This window comes from Sturnira hondurensis, unplaced genomic scaffold (genome assembly GCF_014824575.4).
Source record: "Sturnira hondurensis isolate 20B ecotype Veracruz unplaced genomic scaffold, ASM1482457v3 Scaffold0025478, whole genome shotgun sequence".
NCBI classification, from domain to species: Eukaryota; Metazoa; Chordata; class Mammalia; order Chiroptera; family Phyllostomidae; genus Sturnira; species Sturnira hondurensis.
This window is the reverse complement of record NW_028098109.1, coordinates 444,332-463,821: the sequence shown is the minus strand read 5'-3', so window position 1 is coordinate 463,821 and position 19,490 is coordinate 444,332. Positions and strand designations below refer to the sequence as shown.

Below are 19,490 nucleotides of genomic sequence, written 5' to 3'. Positions count from 1 at the left end.
ATATTTATAGCATGTCTCAACTTAGACTAACTATACTGCAAGTACTCAATAGCTATATACTCCTAGTGGCTGCTCTATTGGACACTGCAGGTCAATAGAGTTTACTTGCAAGTTGACTCTTGGAAGTGCTCATCTCCTGCTCATAGCCCATATTGAAGTACCTAGACAATTCTTGTATGTTCATTTCACTTTCAGGCTCATGCTCTTGCCTATATTGTTCTTACTATTTGTAACACCCTCTAGTACCTTGACAATCTTGTAAACACTTTATTTTACAAAAATAAGCATTACAGTAGTTATGTATATCAGCTTTTGGACTCAGACGTAATGTGGCTGTAAAGCCCTTCTTCAAGTCTTAAAAACTATGTTCTTGTGTCATAATATCTCTCATTCTCAGTTTTCTTTTTTCCTCCTCAGTTTTCTTATATGTAAGCAATGTTATGGATGATGTCAGGATTAAATGAAATAATGTCTATGCAGTACTTAACACATTGTCCTGCCCATAATAATTCTTCAACAAGTAGCTTGTTATTAATATGGTCATGTTTTAGAAACACACAGATGTATTTTAGTATAGTTCATAGTACTCTTGTGCAGTGGAGTTGGATGCATTTCAGGTCTTAATCACTGTTTAACCTCTTAATTCCCCTGTGGCCTAAGTTATGTAATCTCTCTGAGCTTTTATTTTTAATTTAAAATGTTAACAATACCTACTTTATAAGCTTTTGTGAGAATTAAATGTACACTTGGCAATTGGTGGTTACAAAATAGTCACAGGGATGTGAAGTATAGCATGGGGAATGTAGTCAGTAATATTGTAATAACCATATGGTGCCAGGGGGGTACTGGAAATATCATGGGAGAACAATTGGTAAAATATATAATTGTCTAACCACTATGTTGTACACCTGAAACTGATACAAAATAATATTGAATGTAAACTGTAAATGAAAGATAAAATTTAAATTAAAAAAAGAATAAAAATAATAAATAAGATTTTAAAAATAGTTTTGGAGCCCATACTTGAAAGTACAATGTAGGGCTCAATTCAACTTAAAGCTGAAGTATTTAATGATAATAAAAATAACAATGTTAATAGTAATACAAAAAATATATATGTATGCTTGGCAACTAGTTCAGTAAATGATATTTGGTAAATGTTATAATTTTTCCTCTTGGACAGTTAACTTTTGTAAGCTTTATTGTCCTCATTTGTAAGAAGAGATAATGTATACATTGTGGAATGTAAGGATTATTAGTAAAATATGAAGTGCACTTGTCACAGTACCTAACACTTAACAAATATTAGCAATGTTTGCATCGTTTTATCCTTCAAGACTAAGCTCAAATGCCATTTTCTTGGATAAGACCTTTCCTAAATCTTAGCAAGGAAAATTAGTTCATTTCTCTTTACTCACAGCACTTTATATTTACCCTTGACATAGTCTTCAAAACATATAAACATTATTTCTCTTCTGGTCTGAGACCCCTTTGTGGTCAAACATTTTTAAATTCATCTCATCTTATCTCATCTCAGGCTTTCAACATAGTGCCTAACAGTTGGTAATTGCTTCCCTATATTTCTTAATATACTCCAGAAAAATATAAAAATCATTATTTCGGGAGGAACTACAGCATAGTGATTAAGGTCAGGGAGTTTAGTGTTAGATAATCTTGGGATCAAATTTAGACTGCCATTTGCAAGTTGCCTGTCATTGGGTAAATTGTTCAGCCCCTCCTGGCCTTGGTTTCCTCATCTGTAAAATGAGAAAACACCAACAATCTGCTAGAGTTTTCACAAGGAATATTCAAGGTATCATCTTTAAAGCACTTAGTCCAATTTTGGGCACATGATAAGTGGTCAGTGTAGAATGTTTGGTAAATTTGCAAATTAAAGTGAAAAATACTTTGTAACCTTGTTAGCATACTGTGGAATTCAGAAATTTGTAAAGACAGCTCTGACCTCACACCAAAACAATTGTTTGTTCAATGCTTTACAGACTTTGTTTGCATTTTCTGTTGTCTTAATTATTAAATGGACATTATTTATAAAGCTATAGCATATTTTTAGGGCTAATGAAGAATAAACTGAAAAAACTTCATCATTCTATAGTGAAATTTGTCAAACCAATGACCAAAAACAGAAAGTTAATTTTTTTATCAGGATGACTTTGTAGCAAGACTATCTGCTTTTCTAAATTTCTTAGGAGAAATAATAATAGCCTATTATTAACAATTGACACTGTATAACAGAGCACATGGAGGAAAATATTTCATGAAGGACATGAATAAAGTGTTTTGTAGAAAAATTGTTGACATTTTCCTCTCCTGTCCTTAAGGATCTTAGACATCAAAAGTGCATATTCTGTATTATATAGCAAAAATTTAGGTCAAATATATATTATCTATTTAAGAAGAAAACCCTAACTGTGCTTAGAATTTTTGTTTCCATAGTATGGAGGATTTTTATCCAAATAAAAATCCTGGTCCTGACTCCGGAATTGGAAGTGATAATGGAGAGAAACGATTATCTGCAACAGAAGTGAGTATTTTTTGTTGCTAATCTATTTTATTTTAAAATTTTATTAGAACTTTGAAATAGATACTTGCACATATTTAATTTATTTTGTTTAAAAGTATAATCATCATTATATTAAAACTTTTTTACCTATTGATTTTAGAGAGAGAGGGAAGAAGTAAGAGAGAGGGAGGGAGAGAAACCTCAGTTTATTTTTCCACTTACTTATGCATTCATGGGTTGATTCTTGTATGTACTCTGACTGGGGACCAAACTTGCAACCTTGGCATATTAGTACAGCACTCTAACCAGCTGAACTATCCAGCCAAGGCACATCATTGCATTTTATGACTTCAAATGTAAACATACAGGCACATTTTTAAAAGCAAAATAGTAAACCTTAGCATACTACTTTTTGGTTTGAAAACTAGAGATGTAAATAAAATGTTCTACACTTTATATGTTAACTGTAAGCAACTAAATTCTTAATCATATGTTTAAAATGCCTTGTTGGTGCTTGGGCTTATTTCTTTCAGCCATCAGATGATGACACAATCAGCCTTCACTCTCAAGTCTCAGAATCAAATAGAGAACAGACATCAAGAAATGACAGTCACTCAACAGGAAGCAAACCTGATTCTCAGAAAGGTGATCCATATGTTTTTGCTATATTTATTTTATGTACATAGCCCTTAGTAAAAGTGGAAGGTTTATTAAAGGTGGGATTTGAAAAATACTATCTTTGGCTAACTCTTTCCTTGAGAAAATACACTTTTCTTTTAAGCACTGCAGTGTCAGAGCACACTATTCATATATTTTTTAAAATTATTATTATTATTGGTTTTAAACAGAGGGGAAGGGAAGGAGAATGAGAAGGTGAGAAACATTGATGTTAGAGAGAAACATCTATCAGTTACGTTCAGTCACACACATGCAGACCTGGACTGAACCCACAACACAGGCATGGGCCCTGACCAAGAATTGAACCCACAACCTTTTGGTTTATGAGATGATGCTCAACTGAGCCACACTGGCAGGGCACTATTCATATTTTTTAATTAATTAATTTATTTTTAGAGAGAAAGGAAGGGAAGGAGAAAGAGAAAACATCGATCAGTTGCTTCTCCAATATGCCCCAACTGGGGACCAAACCCACAATCCAGGCATGTGCCCTGACTGGGAATTGAACCCACAGCCTTTTGCTTTGTGGAACTATGTCCAACCAACTGAGCCACACTGGTCAGGACAAAATTTTTTAATACATATTATTTTATATTTAGACCAAGAGGTGTATGATTTTATTGACCCCAACACAGAAGATGTAGCTGTTTCTGAACAAGGAGATACACATGTTGGATCTTTTGTTTCTTTCCATAAGGTAAAGAAAACTTTGAACAAATATTAATAACATGTTTTCCTTGATCTAACAAAAATGGATCATACAATTTAAATGGTAACTTTCTTTTATGTAAGGGAAAAGAAAAAGGCCCTGAAAAACTTCAGAAAAATGAAGAGTTAGGAGATGAAAAAAGGTAAGCACATACACAAATTCTCAAGTTGAAATGCTACTTATAAATAGTTGATGTATTTTTAAGATATTCCTACTTGAAAGAATATGACTTTTGTTGGTTTGCCTGTTGTGTTCAGATAATTAATTTGCAAATACTTTGCTTGTGTTCCTCAATTAAATTGAAAATTATCATAAGCATTTAGGTTTAGTGTAGTATATACATGTTTCCCTCCAGAAATGTAATAATAATGTTTCCTGAGGACTGTATTTTCACATACATTGCTTCATTTGAACTATTTATCAAGACTTTAAAATAGATGGTATTAGCATCATATGACAAATAAGGAAGCTGAGACCCAGCATTTGAAATGTCTGCAACTCAGTTGTTCTGACTCTTAGTCTAACACTTTTATTGAGAAAATATACTTTCTATCAGACTGGTTATAGTAATGTTAGGAGTATTTGATATTTTATTAAAATAATTGTGCTTTGGATCTTTTCTCTGTCATTTATCTTACGAAATGATGGAATATGACTTACTATATTTTTTAGTCACTCCTTTAAGTTCCTTCATAGCTGCAGGAAGGAAAGGAGGAGCATTTGTTGAATATCTTCCACATACCAGAATCTGTGCTGTATGCTTTCCCATGGTTCTTATATAATCTTCACTAAATTCTGCTGAGTAGATATTGTTCCCATGTTTACAGCTGAGGAAGATGAAACTTGGAGATGGAAGTTTCTTGCCTAGAACCACTTAGCTAGTGTCCAGTAGAACCTAGGGAATAAACTGAGCCCTCTCTGCTCCCTATGTTTTTCTCTTTTCTCTACATTGTGCTTCCTCTAAATGACCTCACTGGTATATTTTTTAGTCATTAATTAATCATTTCTAGGACATCATAAGGAGGTGCATTGTTTTGTCTTATACTCTATATGTTTAATTCTTTTACTTTCTCACATTACCTCACAAGGACAGTTGCCTAAACTTGAGAGTTACTGGTGGCATACAAATTATGGTAAAGATACAAAGTCTTAGGATTTGATACTGTTTATTTTTTAAATTAATACCTTTGAGATAAAATTACTAGAATTTGGAGGGCAATTTATTTTAAAATTTGTTCTCTTTGAATGATAACAATTATGTATTTTAATGAGTATTTTTGGAACATTTGTCAATCTTATTTGAACTTATTTTGTATTTCTTCTAAACATTTTGCACAGAGATTTAAAGGTTGCTATAAATAAATTTATGTAAAGAAGGTGGTTTAATAAAATAAAATTTTTAGACTGGGCATATAGACTTCTGCAGCTCTTATGACACTCAAGGCTGGGTAGTGTACACTATTAAATTATTATGGGCATTACACATTTCAGAAATAAAAAGTAATACTGCAGTTTGCTTTGTTAGCCATTTAATTATATTAATATAATAAGTATATCACATTTTCTGTTTAGGAGAGGGAATAGATATATTTTCATATTATTTTTTTAAGTTTGACAACTGAATATTTATTTATTTTTAAAGTATTTTTATTGATTATGCTATTAGTTTTCCCCATTTTTCTTCCTTTACCCCCCCTTCACCCTGTCCGCCCAACCCTCCAACATTCCCTACCCCCCTTAGTTCATGTCCCTGGGTTGTACATATAAGTTCTTTGAGTCCTCTGCTTCCTATACCATTTTTTATCTTTCCCTGTCTATTTTATGCCTACTAGTTATGCTTCTTCTTCCCTGTACCTTTTCCCCCTATTCCTCCCTTCTCCCTCCCCATTGAACTCCCTCTGTGTGATGTCCATCACTTTGATTCTGTTCCTGTTATAGTTGATTGCTTAGTTTTTATTTTCATTGTTTTTCTTTCGTTCATTTTTTTAGGTTTGTTTGTTGATGGTTGTGAGTTTACTGTCATTTTACTGTTCATATTTTTTATCTTCTTTTCCTTAGATAAGTCCCTTTAACATTTCATATAATAAGGGCTTGGTGATCGTGAACTCTTTTAACTTGACCTTATCTGGGAAGCACTTTATCTGCCCTTCCATTGGAAATGATAGCTTTGCTAGATAGAATAAATAATCTTGAATGTAGGTTCTTGCCTTTCATGACTTCAAATACTTCTGTCCAGCCCTTTCTTGCCTCTAAGGTTTCTTTTGAGAAACCAGCTGATAGCCTTATGAGAACTCTTTTGTAGATAATTGTCTCCTTTTCTCTTGCTGCTCTTAGGATTTTCTCTTTGTCTTTAATCTTGGGTGACTTAATGATGATGTGCCTTGGTGTGTTCCTCTTTGGGTCCAACTTCTTTGGGACTCACAGGGCTTCCTGGACTAACTAGAAGTCTATTTCCTTCACCAGATTGGGGAAGTTTTCCTTCATTATTTGTTCAGATAAGTTTTCAATTTCTTGCTGTTGTTCTTCTCCTTCTGGCACCCCTATAATTTAGATATTGGAACATTTTAGGTTGTCCCAGAAAGTCCTCAGCCTCTCTTCATTTGTTTTGGATTCTTGTTTTATCGTTCTGATCCAATTGGATATTTCTCTCTTTCTTTTGTTCCATATTGTTGCTGTGAATCTTGTTTTCCTTCTTGTCACTGTTCGTTCCCTGAATATTTTGCTTTATTTCATTTTGGGTATCTTTCATTTGTTCTTTCATTTTTCAACCAAGCTTAATCAGTTCTATGAGCATTTTGATTACCTGGGCTTTAAATTCTCCATCAGTTAGGTTGGCAATGTTCTCATCACTTAGTTCTGAGATTTTGCTGTGTTCTCTCATTTGGGCCATATTTCTTTGTCTTGGCACATCTGAGAAGTAAGGGGCGGGGCCTTAGGTATTCACCCAAGCAGGGCAACACTCCTTGCTGCACTGACTGTGGGGGATGGGCCAGAGAGGGAGCAATGCAGCTCACCTGCTCTAGTGCACTTTCCAACAGACTCTTGAGTCAGACTGGAAGTATCTCCCACGGTGACAACCCCAGCCATAGCCCATAGTCAGCCTGGAGTCTCAGTTTTCCCCTAAGTCAGTCCCTCCCGTGCAACTCCACCAAGCTCAGCAGTTGGCCCCACCCCTCAGCCACCTTGCCAATGTTTTTCTGATTTTTTTCTGAGTTTCCAGCGAAAATGGTTCCACCATACCAGTCTGGTTCTTCTGGTTTATTTTTTCTTTAATTCCGTGGTTGTCGGAGTTCCATGCAGTTTGACTTTCTGGTGGTTCTGGTCGTTTATTGGTTTTAGATTGGTTGTTATCCTCCTTTTAGTTGTGAAAGGAAGCAATGGGTATCTGGGCCATCTTGGCTGGAACTCTGTTTTTATATCCTTTAAATATTACTTATTTCTTATTTTACTGTTTTAAATACAGGGACATTAAGATTTTAGCTTTCGCATGGTAAAGAGAAAAAATGGCCTCTAATTCTGGAAGGTGGCATAAAATAAAGAGACTTGACTTGGAGCGATGAACACAGAATGCAGTATACAGAGGGTGTATAATAGAATTTTACACCTGAAACTTACATAATGTTATTAACCAATGTTACCCCAATAAATTCAATAAATAGAAAATAAAAATAAAATAAATGAAAAAATCTTCTGCCTTACTTTTTGGATAACCATGTTTGTATCACCACTCAGACTTGGAAAAGAACAGTTACTTGCTGAGGAAGAGGATGATAATTTGAAGGAAGTAACTGATTTGAAGAAAGTAGCCGCTCAGTTATTGCAGGAAGAACAAAAGAACAGGTATTTTTTGGTAATAAGATTTAAATAGGCACATTTAATATTCACCAAATATGATTATTTAAAGATTATCTAATAAAGTATATGATGTTTCTAGTAAAAAATAGGGATACTTTAAGTTTTATTTGAAGGGACTAATTGCTAAAAGACTTTGGGAAATACTTAGGAGAAAAATGTTAAGTTACATATACAATTAAGAGAATATACTCACATTGTCATTACATTTAATTATTGCTTAAGTATCTCTTTTTTATTCCTGTGTGCTAAATAATAATTGGTTATTTGTTGATATTGATTTTAGCTCAGAATAGCATTAGATATGTTATAAGCATTTTATGAATAATCATAAGTATATAGTGTACTTTTTATCAGATTCCTAATTACTTGGGATATGTAATTAGGAATCTGATTACATGGATAAATGTAATCAGATTGATAAATGTAAACTTCTTAGAAATGAATTGAATTATATAATGGGTGATTAAATCAGCTTGATAATTTGAGGGTCACAAATTCACTTTGGTCTATTTGTTGGTCAGCTAACATTTCTCCCTTTGGCTAAGCTGTGCCCAAATGCTTGTCTTTGTCAGTGACAAATACATTGTGTGAATGAAATAAAAACAGTGGAAGCTCTTTTTTTCCAATTACACTTTATATTCAATATTTTTTATTTCAAGTGTACAGCATAGTGGTTAGACAAGTTGTATAAGTTACAAAGTGTTCTTGCCACCCTCGGTATTATCAGTACATATCTGGCACCATACACGGATAATATAATATTACCGACTTATTTCCTATACTGTACTTCAGATAGTCATGACTATTTTGTAACTTCCAATCTATACTTTTCTATACCTTCACCGTTTCTACCCAGTCCCCCAACCAGGTTGCCCTCTGGCAAACATCAGTGTACTCTCTGCATTCATGGGTCTGTTTCTGTTTTGCTTGTTCACTTATATTGTTGTATAGGTTCCAGGTATAAGTGAAATTATGTAATATTTGGCTTTGTATGACTGACGTATTTCACTTAACATAAATATTCTGGTCCATCCCGCTGTTGCAAGTATTATGATTTTGTTATTTTTTATGACCAAGTAATATTCCACAGTATATATGTACCAATTTTTCTTAATCCCCTCATCTGGGGTTGTTTCCATATCTTAACTATTGCAAATAATGCTCCATTGAACATAGGGGTGCTTCTGTCCTTTCAAATTCCTGCTTTGGTTTTCTTTGGATATGTTCCCATAAGTGGATCTCGGGGTCATAAGCAGTTCCATTTTTAATTTTTTTGAGATATCTCCATACTGTTTTCCATACTGAATACACTGCATTCCCACCAAAAGTACACCAGGGTTTGTACTATAGAACAAACACATATTTGTTCTATATCTGTGAAATATGTCACTGGACCTTTAAGTGGCATTACATTTAATCTATAAATTGCTTTGGATAGTATGGACATTTTGATGATGTTAATTGTTCCAGTCCATGAACAGGGTATATGTTTCCACTTGTTTGTGCCTTCCTTGATTTCTTTCTTTAGTGTTGTGTAGTTTTCTGCATAAATGTATTATACCTCCTTGGTTAGATTTATTCTTAGGTATTTTATTTTTCTTGTTGCTAGATCACGTGGGATTTTTTTCTTGATTTCTGCTTCTGCTATTTCATTGTTGGTATACAAAAATGCCTTAGATTTCTGGATATTGACTTTGTGTCTTACTGTTTTGCCAAATTAATTTATTAGGTAGACCAGTTTTGGGGTGGAATCAATAGGATTTTCTATGACACAGTCATGTCATCTGCAAACAATGACAGTTTTGTTTCCTCCTTTCTAAATCGGATGCCTTTTATTTCCTATTCCTGTCTGATTGCTGTGGCTAAAACTTCCAATACTATATTGAATAGAAGTGGTGAACGTGGACAACCTTGACTTGTTCCTGATCTTAGTGGAAAAGCTTTTAGTTTTTGCCCATTGAGTATGATGTTGGCTGTAGGTCTCTCATACATGGCCTTATTATGTTGAGGAATGCTCCCTCTGTTCCCAATTTGCTAAGTGTTGTTATCATAAATGGGGGCAGTACCTTATCAAATGATTTTTCTGCATCTATTGATATGATCATGTATTTTTTGTCTTTGCTTTTTTTTTATGTGCTGTATTACATTTAGTGATTTTCAAATGTTGAACCATCCTTGCATCCCTGGAGTGAATCCCACTTGGTCATGGTGCATGATCTTTTTAATTTATTGTTGGATAAGGTTTGCCAGTGTTTTGTTGAGGACTTTAGCATCTATGTTCATCAGCAATACTGGCCTGACGTTTTCTGTCTTTGTTGTGTGTTTATCTGGCTTTGGGATTAGGATGATGCTGGCTTCATAAAAAGAGTTTGGAAGTCTTCCATCATTTTGGATTTTTTGGAATAGTCTGTGAAGAATAGGGGTTACCTCTTCCTTAAATGCTTTGTAGAATTTTCCTGTGAAACCATCTGGTCTAGGGCTTTTGTGTGTCGTGAATTTTTTGACTATTGCTTCAATTTTATCTGCTGTTATTGGTCTGTTCAGGCTTTCTGCTTCTTCATTGATTTTGGAAGATTATATTTTTCTAGAAATTGGTCCATTTCGCCTAGGTTACCAAATTTCTTGGCATACAGTTCTTCATAGTAATTTCTTACAATCCTTTGTATTTCTGTGGTATCAGTTGTAATCTCTCCTCTTTCATTTCTGATTGTGTTTATTTGGGCCTTCTCTCTTTTTTTTCTTGATGATTAAAGGTTTGTCAATTTTGTTTATCTTTTCAAAGAACCAGCTCCTGGATTCATTGATTTTTAGAATTGTGCTTTTAGTCTCTATGTCGTTGAATTCTGCTCTGATCTTGGTTATTTCCTTCCTTCTACTTGCTCTGAGCTGTTTTTGTTGTTGTTCCTCGAGTTCTTGTAGGCGTCGGGTTAGGTTGTTTGTTTGAAATGTTTCTATCTTCTTTAGGTAAGCCGGTATTGCTGTGAACTTCCCTCTCAGGGCAGCTTTCACTGTATCCCATAAGTTTTGGATTGTTGTGAGTTCATTTTCATTTGTTTCCAGAAACTTTTTGATTTCTTCCCTAATTTCATTCTCAACCCCATTGTTGTTTAATACCATGTTTTCAATTTCCATGATTTTGAGTGTTTGGGGTTTTTTCCTTTAGTGTTGGTTTCTGAAAGGTTTTCTTAGGCTCCACTGAGGAAGAAATGTCAATCAGGCATAAGGTTAGGCAGCATAGAGCTTTATTGGGGTTTGCGCACCTGGGCGAGGTTCTCTGGTCCACAAAGTGGGGCCAAAGAAGTCGCGCCCAAGCAGGGAATGTGGCAGGGTTTTATTTTGGTTGGCTCTCTTCATGGGAGCTGGGGATTGGTCCCCTTTGAACAAAGTGGCAATATATCATTGGTGGTTCTCCTCGGGCTCAGGTTGCTATGCAGATACCTGTTTTCGCAAAGCCCACCCTTTCGGCTCCCTGGTTTGATGTCAGCCGTCTTTTCTGGGTTGTAGCTCGGCCACCGTTTTGGGTTGTAGTTCAGCCGCCATTTTGTCCTTCGCCGCCCATCCTGATATTCCGACCTCTTTGATAGGATAAGGGGCGTCGTGTTCAATCTGGCTACTCCCTACTGTCAGGGGGGTGTAGAGAGGAGGGGCTAGAAGTTGGCTGTTTCTGGGTCATCAGGAAGGGGCAAGTAGGTTTGGGCCTGAAACAGCATTTGGTTAAAGGTAATCCGGGAGGCTTCAGGAATTCTTTCCTGGAGGAATCTCAGGAAACAGGGGCCAAGCATTAATAGTATGCAGATTATTATGACTGGCCCTAGGACCGGGGCCAGGGTGGTAAAAAGTAGGGAACGCCACCACGGGGTTATTGTTTCAAGATCGTGGGGTCTCGGCGTAATTTGTCGCTGAGATTTTGTAAGGTATTAACATTCTCTTCTACTATGCCGCTCTCATTTACATAGAAGCAGCACTGTTCCTGCAGGAAGAGACACGTTCCCCCTCTTTCTGCTATTAGTAGGTCTAGAACTCCGTGGTTCTGGAGGGCAACCTGGGCTACCGAGGTTATCTGTCTCTGCAAGGATGCTAGAGAGATGGCTGAGGCATTAAGGGACGGCTCCAACTCAGCCCGTAACTGGCGAGTGGCTTGGAGACTGTGTGTTAGCCCAGCGCTGCCTATCCCAGCTGCTGCCAGGGTTGTGGTGAGGGTTAGACCTACTAGTATTGGCAGGAAGACGGCTTGATTTTCCTTTATGCCTGGTTAGTTTGTCTCTGAGCTCTCCTTCTCCATAATGCATAATCTGTGGGGTCAGCACGGTTGGGAAACAGGGGAAGGCCGAGGAGGAGTTAATGGTCCGCAGCAGGGTTCCATTGCACCAGAAAAACGTACCTGGGGGGCTGGTAGTTGTTCCCAATATCTGCACAGTCTGGTCGCATGAGGAAGTGCCTGCAGTAGTGTAACATATTTTGGGACTGTTCATTATGTTTTGAAAGAGAGGTACATATTTTAGGAAAAAAGGTGTCGGGGAGTTCATGACCTTGAGGGGAGTGGGTATGGGAACTGCCGCAATAGGGGAGCGGTCAAGAAATGCACATAGGAAACAGCCGGTAATGTTTCCTATGTCAGTGATATTGAAGAGTTGAATTCCTTGGTGTATGAGGCTTAGCCAAGAAAAGGGGGCACTCTCCTGTTTTCCTTGTCAGATCAGTGTTTGCAAGGATTGTTCATGTGTTAATATGGTATTAGTCAATAGGGTTGTATTCCATGGTCCTGGAACAAGAGTTTGGTATATTTCAGTGGTACTCTGGGGATGCGAATATGAGAGGCTTTGGTGTAGTTTTCCCTTCACTCCCTGCTCCCATTTGGAGTCCCATGAGTCATAAATGGTAAAGCGCCATGGCTGGAGAGTACTCCATTCATGGTATTTGCAATAGTAATAGGGGCAGCTTCCATATGTCTGGCCAGAGTTTGCACTTAACATCTGTCTGATCATAGAGGAAGCAGAGAGTGTGCCATCTGTAAAGGGCAGTCCAGCCATCTAGCTCTCTAAAGCTACTTTTGGGAGCAGAGAGAAGGATGGATGTAGAGCAGCCAGAGGGAAGGCAATCCACAGAAGTGACAGGGTGAAAAATTACCTGTCTGTCTTTGTCATATATTTCGCATACGAAGAACCTCCAGATGTACTTGCTTTGTAGTTTAGGAGGGGTTTTTGACAGGGATGGGTAAGCGAGAAGGAGGATTTGTATACACGTTATCGGGAGAACCTGGTGTTCGAGTAAAGCGGACTTGGGTATCTCCTATGAGCTGTGCTGACCACTTTCTTGAGGCAGGGGCCAGCTTAAAGTGGGAGAGGTGGACCCACACTGGCTGACCCACCAGTTTTGCTGCTGTGGGGGTGGTTACAATAACAGTATGGGGTCCCATCCACTTGGGCTGGAGCAGTCCAGGTTGGAGCTCCTTGAGTAATACCTGGTCTCCAGGCTGTAGGAGAGTGGCTGGGCCTGTCTCTGGACACCCCCCCCCCACTGGAGGAAGAACTCTGTCAGTGTGTTAATGGAGAAGATGCCAGAGGAGAGAGAGATAGGGCAGATAGGAGGCCAGTGGGGGAGTATATACTGGCAGGTTATGGTTAATAAGGAAAGGGCGGCCATACAGTAGTTCAAAAGGACTAAGTCCTGTTGGTTCTTGTGGAGCTGCCCATATTCGAGTGAGGGCCAGAGGGAGTAGAGAGGGCCAGGAATTTCTGGTTTCTATGGTAAGTTTGGTTAGGTGGGTTTTCGGGATGCTATTAGCCCATTTTACTTTACCAGAAGACTGGGGATAATAAGGAATGTGCAGCTTCCAGGTGATGCCAAGGGAGGTGGAGACCTGCGGACAATTTGGGAGATGAAGCCTGGGCTGTTGTTCGACTGGATAGAGGAGGACAGCCCAAATCGTGGGATAATATGGTTGAGGAAGAAGTCAGCTACCGTATCCGCTGTTTCTCTTGTCGTGGGATAGGCCTCAATCCAACCTGAAAACGTGTCAACAAAGGTTAAAAGGTAGCGGAATTTCTTGTGGGGAGGCATGTGCGTAAAGTCGACCTGCCAATCCTGTCTGCAAAGATATCCACGTAGTTGATGGCCCGGGACCTGAGGCTTCATTCCTCCCTGGGAAGATGTCTTGGAGCAGATGGCACATTTAGAGTGGACTTCCTTGATGGCTTGGAAAAGAGTGGGATGAATAAACAAGGGGTCTAGAAACCTCATTAGAGCTTTGGGACCAATGTGTAAAGATTGGTGAATTTCAGAGAGAAGTGCAGTGGCCTGTTCCTGGGGTAGGGCTATTTTTCCATTGAGGAAGACCCATCCCTCATTTCCTGGGTGCCCACCCTGCTGGAAGAGAGTGGAGTATTCTCGGGGGGTATAGATGGGGCAAATATCAGTGGTCAGAAAGAGGATGGGCGGGGTGTGGCAGGGCTTGTGCGGTGAGTTCTCCAGCTGCAGCAACCGCCTGGGCATTGCCATGGGAAACAGTGTCCTGTGAGGCCTGGCGACCCTTACAGTGGACCACTGCTATGGCAGTGGGTAGGTCTGTGGCCTGGAAGAGTTTGGCAATGAGAGAGGCATTAACAACAGGTGAACCTTTAGTAGTTGAGGAAGCCCCTTTCTTTCCACAAGGCCAAGTGTCTGTGAACAATCAAGAAAGCATACTTGGAGTTTGTGTAGATAGTAACCTTCTTACTCCAGGCTAGGGTAAGTGCCTGGTGAGAGCTATGAGTTCAGCTTTCTGAGAGGTGGTACCTTCAGGGAGCTTATTGGCTTCAAGGGTTTCAGTCAAAGTTACTACCACATAGGCCGCTCGTCTTCGGCCATCAGCTCTGAGCACTGAACTTCCATCTACAAACAGTGAGATCTGCCTCGGGGAGAGGCTTGTCAGATACATGGTCTAGAGGCTGACCCAGGAAGTCTAGTACTTCTGGGCAAGAGTGGGCAGGTTCTATGTCTGTAGTGGAGGTCAGAAGGAGGGTAGCTGGGTTGAGGCTCGGTGAGAGCTGGAGAGACAGAGCCGTCCCCTTGATGAACAGGAGGTGAAATTTCTGTAGATGGGAAGGGCTCACCAGAGAGAGAGCATGATGAGAGCAGATCTGTAAGGCGATGAGAGGAAAATACGGTAACAGGTTGGCATAGAGTGAGCTTAAGGGCTTCCTTCTCAAGTTCTGCCGCGCTCCCTAACACCCGGAGGCATGGCTGCAATCCACGTAGGGTAGGGTCAAGCTGTTTTGACAAGTAGGCTACTGGGCGGCATGTTGGGCCTACCAGCTGAGCCAAGATGCCAACCGCAACTCCCTATCTCTTGTCTGTAAACAGATGGAAAGGGTGAGAGGGATTGGGAAGACTAAGAGAGGGAGCCTATAACAAAAAGTGTCCCGCAGGATGGTAAAGGCTTTTTACACTAGCTTGGGGGATGTGAGGGGGCCAGTAGGAGTGTCTTTGGCTGCTTCATATAGCAGCTTGGGGAGTAGGGCAAAGTTGGGGACCCAGTGTCTAAAAAATCCAACTAGCCCCAAGAAAGATAGAATTTGATCTCCTCTCCTAGGTGGTTGGAGATTACGGAGGAGTTGAATGCGGTCCACTGTGAGACTACATGAGGTAGGTGAGAGAGAGAGAGATCTAAGTAGGTGACATGCTGGCTTGACAGCTGAGCCTTGTCAGGAGAGACTCAGTATCCTATTTGGACAAGGAAGTTAAGTAGATCTGCAGTATGTTGTTTGGAGTCCCATAAAGTGGGGCTGCAGAGAAGGAGGTCATCTACATATTGGAGGACTTTGCTGGAACCTAGGTCACAGGAAGCTAAGGCCCAAGCTAAAGCTTGACCAAATAAATGGGGGCTATCTCTAAACCCTTGTGGCAAGTGTGTCCACATCTGTTGTGACAGAGCAGTGTCAGGGTCTGTCCATGTGAAGGCAAAAAGAAACTGGGACTCTTGGTGTAGGGGGATAGTGAAGAAAGAAGGTGTCTTTGAGGTCTAGAACCGAGAAGTGGGTTGTATTAGGAAGAATGTGAGAGAGAATAGTATAGGGGTTAGGGACTACCAGGTGGATAGGGATGACCGCTTCGTTGATGAGTCTAAGGTCTTGGACCAGGCAGTAGGCTCCAGATGGTTTTCTGACTGGGAGTATTGCTCGGAGAATTAACAGGGACAAGAAGTTTCTGGTCTAGGAGGTGGGTAATTATAGGCTGTAATCCTTTTAAGTTTGCGAGGGAGATAGGAAATTGGGGTAGGAGTGGGAAAACATCAGGCCATTTTAGGTGGATGAGGACCGGGGGGGTGATGGGAAGCCATGGTTGGGGTAGAAGTGTCCCATACTTGTGGGTTGACAAGGGAAGGGGAAATGGGTGGAGCTGGAGGAGGAGTTGGGTTTTCCAACAACAGGAGGATAAGGGAGGAAGGGGTTGGGTTTGTGCAATCTGAAGAGTGGCGCCTAATAACTTGAGAACATCCTGTCCTAGAAGCAGAATAGGGCAGGAGGGTATGACAAGGAATGAATGGGAAAAGGGAAAGCCATCCAGACTGCAGCTAAGCCTGGGGGTTCACCACGGGCAAGATGGGGTCACATCAACCCCTATGACCAAGATCTGGGAAGGAGTAAGAGGTCCTGAAAAAGATGGTAAAACAGAGTAGGTAGCCCCCGTGTCTACTAGGAAAGAGATGGACTTACCCACTACCTGCAGCGTTACCCTGGGCTCGGCGAGGGTGATAGGGGTCTTCAAGTCCGGGCTGCTTCAATCGCCTAGGCTGGCGCAACCAGGGAAGAGTCCGCACCTTGATCAGCTGGTCCCCAGCGTGGAGGTGCTGTGGACGAGCCTCTAAGGGGACAGGCATCCCTCCAGTGGCCAAGCTGTCAGCAATCTGGACAAGGCTTCATTGGTAGCCGAGGTGGAGGACACTGGCAGGCCCAGTGCCCTTCTTTGTCACACTTGAAACAGGCCCCGATGGGGTGTTCTTTGGCCCAGACTTAGGCTTTGCCCCTGTGCCAGTGTTTGCTGCCATCCGCATGGCCGCTGGCATGGTTTGGGTTTGCAGGGCTGCCTTTTGCTGTAGGCGAGCCTGGGGGGCAGCCTCAGCCTGTGCTTCCAGTTATTGAAAACCTTAAATGCCATATTTACCAGATCTTGGATGGGGGTTTGAGGTCCATCCTCAGCGCTTTTTAGTTTTCTTCTAATGTTTGGAACCGACTAGGGGATAAAGTGAGTAGCTAAGACAGTGGCCCCAGCATTAGAAGCTGGGTCAAGGAGGGTATGGAGCGTCATTGCCTCAGTTAGTCTGTTGAGAAACAGTGCCGGATTTTCTCCAGGGCCTTGGGCAACCTCTCTGTTATCGTAATTGACCACTTTCTGGGCAGATTGGTGTATACCTGCTATCAGGCACTCGACCATTTGGTCGCAGTGCCTCCAACCCTCCTGTCCTACCTGGTAGCCCCAGCCTGGTTCCACCTCTGGCATGGCTTCAGCCTGTACTGGCATGAGGGGATTGGTGGTGTGGGTTTGGTCTGCATGAGCCCTAGCTGCAGTCCAGATGCTATCGCACTTGTCTGGGGTCATGGTGGAAGTTAAAATGATGTGCAGGTCATGCCATATGAGGTCATAAGCTTGGACTAGGTACTGGAATTCCCTGATAAAATTCATAGGGTTAGTGGAGAACGAGCCTAGGCATTTTTCAATTGAAGAGAGATCAGTTAGTGAAAAAGAGACATGGACCGGACCAACACCTTCTGCTGCTGCCACTTCCTGGAGGGGTCAAATGCGGGAGTCTAGGGGCTCTAGATTCAGGTGGGAGTGGGTGTGTGAGCTGACCAGAAAAGAAAGGTCTTCAGAGGGAGGGTGAGAATCTGGCTGAGAGGGGAGGGCCGGGGTTGGAGTAGCCATCCATGGGAGCTGATAAGGAGGGGGAGCTGATAAGGAGGGGGAGAAGGAGAAGCAAGATCTTCAGGGGAATCAGAAAAGGAGGAGGGTAGTTCTGGGGCAGTAGGCTTAGGAAGCCAGATGGGCTCAGGGTTCCCTTGGGTGAGGAGAACTTGGTGGGGAGCCAGGCGGGAGCACAAGGCCCAAAAGCTCTGAATGTAGGGGACCTCACACCATTTGCCAGCCATCTGCAAAAATTATCTAGGTCAGTAAGGGTAACGAAATTGAAAGTGCTTTCAGGAAGTCAGGTTTCACGGTTATCAAGCTGATATAATGGCCAGGCTGTAGTGGATAGAAAAGTCAGCCATTTTCTGGCTTGGACTCCTGCCCCCTCATTCCTGGTTCCATGAGGATCAACAAATGAGAATCGGTGTCCCTCAACCCAATCTGCTGATCTGGTCTGGTAAAAATGGGGGTCTGGGTCCAGGGACATCTCTTCTGTTGCCCAGAACCTCTCAGTAGGGGAGGGCAGTCCCTCCCAGAGGGGTTACCCTGACACAGCGCTGCGGTTTTGGTGTGAGAGCAGTCTCTCCCAGCAGACAGGGGGCGGAATCAGTGTTCGGGGACCAGAAACTTAAGGGCAACAGCACTTACCCTGGTTCTTAGTCCAAACTGGTGGGGCGGCCACAAGGCCTCCCCGTGGAGTAGGGAGAGGAGCGATCTTCAGCAGACAACTCCTTGCGGGTTTCGGCACCAACTGAAAGGCTTTCTTAGGCTCCCCCAAGGAAGAAATGCCAATGAGCCACAAAATTAGGCAGTATAGAGCTTTATTGGGGTTTGCATACCTGGGCGAGGTTCTCTAGTCCACAGAGTGGAGCCGAACAAGTCGAGCCCAAGCAGGGAATATGGTGGGGTTTTATTTTTGTTGGCTCTCTTCATGGGAGCTGGGGATTGGTCCCCTTTCAACAGAGTGGCAGTATGTCGTTGGTGGCTTTCCTTGGGTTCAGGTTGCTACGCAGATATCCGTTTTGGCAAAGCCTTCTCTTTTGGCTCTCTGGTTTGACGTCAGCCGTCTTTTCCGGGTTGTAGTTCAGCCACCATTTTGTCCTACCCCGCCCATCCTGACAATTTATTTCTGTAATTTAATAGAATGTAAATATGTAGTTTCCTAGTAAGTAAGTAAGTCCTCTTTATTATATAACTTAACTTTTCTTGGTTATCCATTCTTCCAAATTAACTTTCTAACTCTTGTTAAATTTCCAAAACAAGCCTAAAAATACTTATTGGTTTTTTTATGTGGACACCAGCCTGCAGTGTCCACATCATTATGGATGAAATGGGACATTTACACAGACTACTGAGTCCTATGGAGGAAAAGGGTGAGCATGGCTTTTTCTCTCAAGGGGAGCAAAAGCTGTGTGTAGCCCTTGTGGTAACTGGCCTTTATTGGGTTTCTTGGCATATTACCTAATGGTCCTCATTTACTATGCACAGGTTGCTTTAGGTGGTTACCTTTTACAGAAGACAAAGTAGCCAGTGCTGCTAATCACATCACAGAAGAGGAATATTTGCAAATGAAAAGGGCAAAAGTAGTTGAACGGGTTACACTTGTCCTTGGAAGGTTTAGCGTGGATTTTAAGAAGTTATTTTGCAGTAAATGTTTGCCACTGGGGGCTGGGTTCATGCCATGCAGAATGGTCTCCTACAGTTTTTTAAATTATTGGAGTTTATTTCAGTGATCAGCTACCTATAATATTTAGTTTTTTAAAGAACTTTCTAGTCATTTAAGTTCCTTACTAGACAGTTGTTGTTTTTTCATATAGGTATTATGCATGTCCAGTTAATTCTTTT

General features: G+C 40.9%; 1 protein-coding gene across 2 annotated transcripts in view; it reads left to right on the top strand.

Moving 5' to 3' along the window:
- Positions 1-19,490, top strand: part of LRCH2 (leucine rich repeats and calponin homology domain containing 2) — a 111,389-nt gene that overhangs the window by 68,983 nt on the left and 22,916 nt on the right. For both annotated transcript variants that reach the window (XM_037039740.1, XM_037039739.1), the window contains exons 7-11: positions 2,455-2,542; positions 3,055-3,166; positions 3,799-3,896; positions 3,992-4,050; positions 7,641-7,748. In XM_037039740.1, the coding sequence (XP_036895635.1) occupies positions 2,455-2,542; positions 3,055-3,166; positions 3,799-3,896; positions 3,992-4,050; positions 7,641-7,748 (465 nt within the window). The remainder of the gene's footprint in view (positions 1-2,454; positions 2,543-3,054; positions 3,167-3,798; positions 3,897-3,991; positions 4,051-7,640; positions 7,749-19,490) is intronic.